Below are 3,222 nucleotides of genomic sequence, written 5' to 3'. Positions count from 1 at the left end.
GCCAGCCCGGCGGGGTGCCCCTGGGTGCCGCCTGCACCCTCACTGACGTTGTTGAGTCGTGGTCCTTCCCAGCGTCCGGCTTTAGGAATCCATCCCTGAGGTAGCTGTCTCTTCTGGCATACCATTTTCTCACTGGGCTGTGAGTCGGGGAATATCGTTCCTCTTTTTTCACATGTAAATTGGGTGAGAGGACCGTGAAATTGGGGCCCTGCTGCGGTTCAGACAGACTGGTCATCATGCTGGCCTCGGTCTTCCGTATGTGGCCGTAGCTGTTGTGCAGGGAGGTGCGCCTGCCAGGGGCTTCACGGGGCACATATGGTAATGCTCGCAGCTGCCCTGCTTCGTGCACTCGAGCTCGAGCTTGGTCTCGTGGTGGGCACGGGGCGGAGCCAGGGCTCAGCCCGCGGCGTTTCTCTCAGCAGCTTTATTGAGGTAGGACTCACACGTGGCACAGTTTACGCACGGAACGTGCACAGCCCGGTGGGCTTGGCATGTTACATCGCTCATCTTTTCCTGAATGGCAAAGCTGCCCTGGAGAAGGAGATGGCAGCCCACTCCCATATTCTTGCCTGGAAAAACCCCACCGACAGAGGAGTCTGGGGGGCTACCCAGACGTCTGTGGGGGTCACGAGAGTCGGCACGACTGAACACACGCACGCTGTGCGTGACGAGCTGCCGGGGTTCAGCACGCGCTTCAGCGGCATTAACCGTGCAGTGCCGAGCAGCCCTCACCACCGTCTGTTCCCGACACCTTTCATCGCCCTGGACAGAAACTGTGACCATTAGGCAGGAGCGCCCCGCCGTGTCCTTTGCCCCAGCAGCCTCTGGCCCACCTTCTGTTCTGTGAATCTGCCAGTCCTGCGTGCCTCATGACCGTGGGACCTCTGTGTGCACCTGGCTCGTCTCACGGAGGCCTGTGTCGCAGTGAGCGTCTTCACTCTGCTTGTGGCCCAGCAGCAGCCTCTGTGCGGGTGGAGCCCGCTCTGTGTGCCGTTCACTAGGTCGCGGCCTTGAGCGTCGGCCCTGCCTCCTTTTGCTGAGGACAGCGTGATGAACGTGTCCATGCAGGGTTTTGTGTGTGAATACCTGTTTCCAGTTCTCCAGTGAAAGTCGTTCAGTCATGTCCAACTCTGCGACCCCGTGGACTGTAGCCCTCCAGGCTCCTCTGTCCATGGGATTCTCCAGGCAAGAATACTGGGTTGGGTTGCTATTCCCTCTTCCAGGGGATCTTCCCGACCCAGGGATCAAACCTGGGTCTCTGGCATTGCAGGCAGATTCTTTACTGTCTGAGCCAGCAGGGAAAGCCTGGCAGTTCTCCAGGGTATCTGCCAAACAGGAATTGCTGGGTTGCTCTGTTCACCTTCTGAGATCAGCCAAACTGTTTCCCACAGCGGCCGCACCAGCCTACAGTCCCACAAGCAGTTGGCCGGGGTTACAGTCCGCAGCCTCAGCAGCACCTGCCGCTTGCCTTCTTTTTAGAGTTACCACAGCCGCCCTGAGGGCTGTGAGGTGGCAGCTCGTGGCTGTGACTTCTCTGGTTTCAGTCACTTGAAGGGTCTTTTCCTCTGCCTCTTGGCCATTTTTGTATCTTCTCTGGGAAAATGAAGGTCAGGACCTTTGCTCATTTTCAGGTTGGCTTGTTTGCTTGTTGGGTTTTAGGAGCTCTTCATACATTCAGAGTGCGTGCAGTTAGGGTCTCTGTGCAGCGCGCTTTTCCTCGTCTGAGACGCCTGGCGTTGGTTTAAACACGATTGCTGCATTTTGAGCCCTGGGTGTGCAGTAACGCAGATGACTGTTTCAGAGGCGTCCTCCCTTCTGTGCATCCACCTCAGAAAACACGCCGCCTTTCTCAGGGCCCAGCACCTGCCCACCTGGGGCCCTGTGCTCGGGCGCCGTGGTGCGGGGGCTCCTCACCCCACCTGGCAGCTCTGGGCCCTTGGTCACTTGAGGCCAGCAGCCAGCTGGCTCGCACAGTAGCTTTAGCAGGAGGTGCCTTTTCACAAATGAAATAATACAAGGTGGTTTCATAAAAAGCTGGGAACTACCGGAATGAAGAAGGCAGTCGAGGGGGGTGCCTGTTACAGGGGCAGAAAACGTTGGAAACGCCACGAGCAATAGATGGAGCCTCGTGCGCACCCCACCACCAGCTCGTTTCGGCGTGTCCTTGGGACGAGTGGTGAGTGCTGTGTTTCGCCCTTGGCCCTGTTCTTTCGGGGCCTTCCGTCAGACACGGGGCAGATGGAGGGACCCGGTGAGCAGCCAGCCAAGCAGGAGCGCCCCCACCTGCCTCAGACAGCTTCGTAAACAGCATCCCCCGCGCCTCCTTGGAGCCTGTAGGCCTGTGGCCGACGTTGGGGGGGCCCCCCAGCAGAGCTGCTGCCCCCTAACGTCAGAGCAGCCCCGTGGCCTCTGGCCGAGGGGGGGTCCTGCCGGCGGCCGCGCCCTCCCCTGGAGCGGGCTGCCAGAGGGCTTTGGCTTTCCTCGTACGCTTCCTGTGTGGGCTGAGCTGTTCTGAGAGCCGGGTGGTGGCTGTCCCCTGGGGGCGCCAGCCAGTCCGGGCAGGGGCCACGTCAGAGCACATCCTGGGGGCCGTGCACGCTCACAGTCCCCGTCGTAGCGCCCGGGAGACGAGTGAGTCCTGGGAACCGAGTCGGTCCCTTCAGTGGCACCATCTGTGGGAGTGGTTTTCGGAGGAAGTACTGACTCTGTCCCCCTTCTCCCCGGCAGGTGGGTGACATCGTGAAGGTCACGAGGATGAACATCAACGGCCAGTGGGAGGGCGAGGTGAACGGGCGCAAAGGGCTCTTCCCCTTCACGCACGTCAAGATCATCGACCCCCAGAACCCGGACGAGAGCGAGTGACCGCTGCCGCCCCGCACCTGCTGTTCGTCCTGCCCGTCTGTCTCCTCCCGCTGGGGAAGCCCCCTCTGGCCGGGCCCCGCGCTGCCCGCCTCGGCTTTGCAGCAGCGGCCCCGCCCGGGCGTGCTTGGGGCTGCCCGCATTGTATCATAGTCGTGTTGTCACAGAGTAGCTGATCGTAGAGTCGTTGGATCATAAACTGGAAACACTGGTGGAGGCGCATGGGGGCAAGAAGGTGCCCCCTGGCCCGGACGCACGGCGGCGGGGCTGTGCCCGGGGACAAGCGGAGCGCAGACTCTTCAGGAGAGGGCCGCTGCCCTGCACTCTCCACGTCTGGCTTTTGGTTTTTCTTTCTTTCCCCCT

The 3,222-nt window shown here is 60.9% G+C and overlaps 1 protein-coding gene across 1 annotated transcript in view; it reads left to right on the top strand.

Moving 5' to 3' along the window:
• The window catches only part of CRKL (v-crk avian sarcoma virus CT10 oncogene homolog-like), a 16,853-nt gene extending 13,632 nt beyond the window's left edge, over positions 1–3,221 (top strand). Inside the window, exon 4 of the mRNA XM_010832342.1 lies at positions 2,728–3,221. Within this exon, the coding sequence (XP_010830644.1) occupies positions 2,728–2,862 (135 nt within the window). The 3' untranslated portion in view covers positions 2,863–3,221. The remainder of the gene's footprint in view (positions 1–2,727) is intronic.
• Position 3,222: the final 1 nt, after the last annotated feature.

The sequence above is a fragment of the Bison bison genome, unplaced genomic scaffold, assembly GCF_000754665.1.
Source record: "Bison bison bison isolate TAMUID 2011002044 unplaced genomic scaffold, Bison_UMD1.0 scf7180017860862, whole genome shotgun sequence".
Classification (NCBI taxonomy): domain Eukaryota; kingdom Metazoa; phylum Chordata; class Mammalia; order Artiodactyla; family Bovidae; genus Bison; species Bison bison.
Note: the sequence above shows the minus strand (reverse complement) of the source record. Positions and strands in the feature narration are given on the sequence as shown.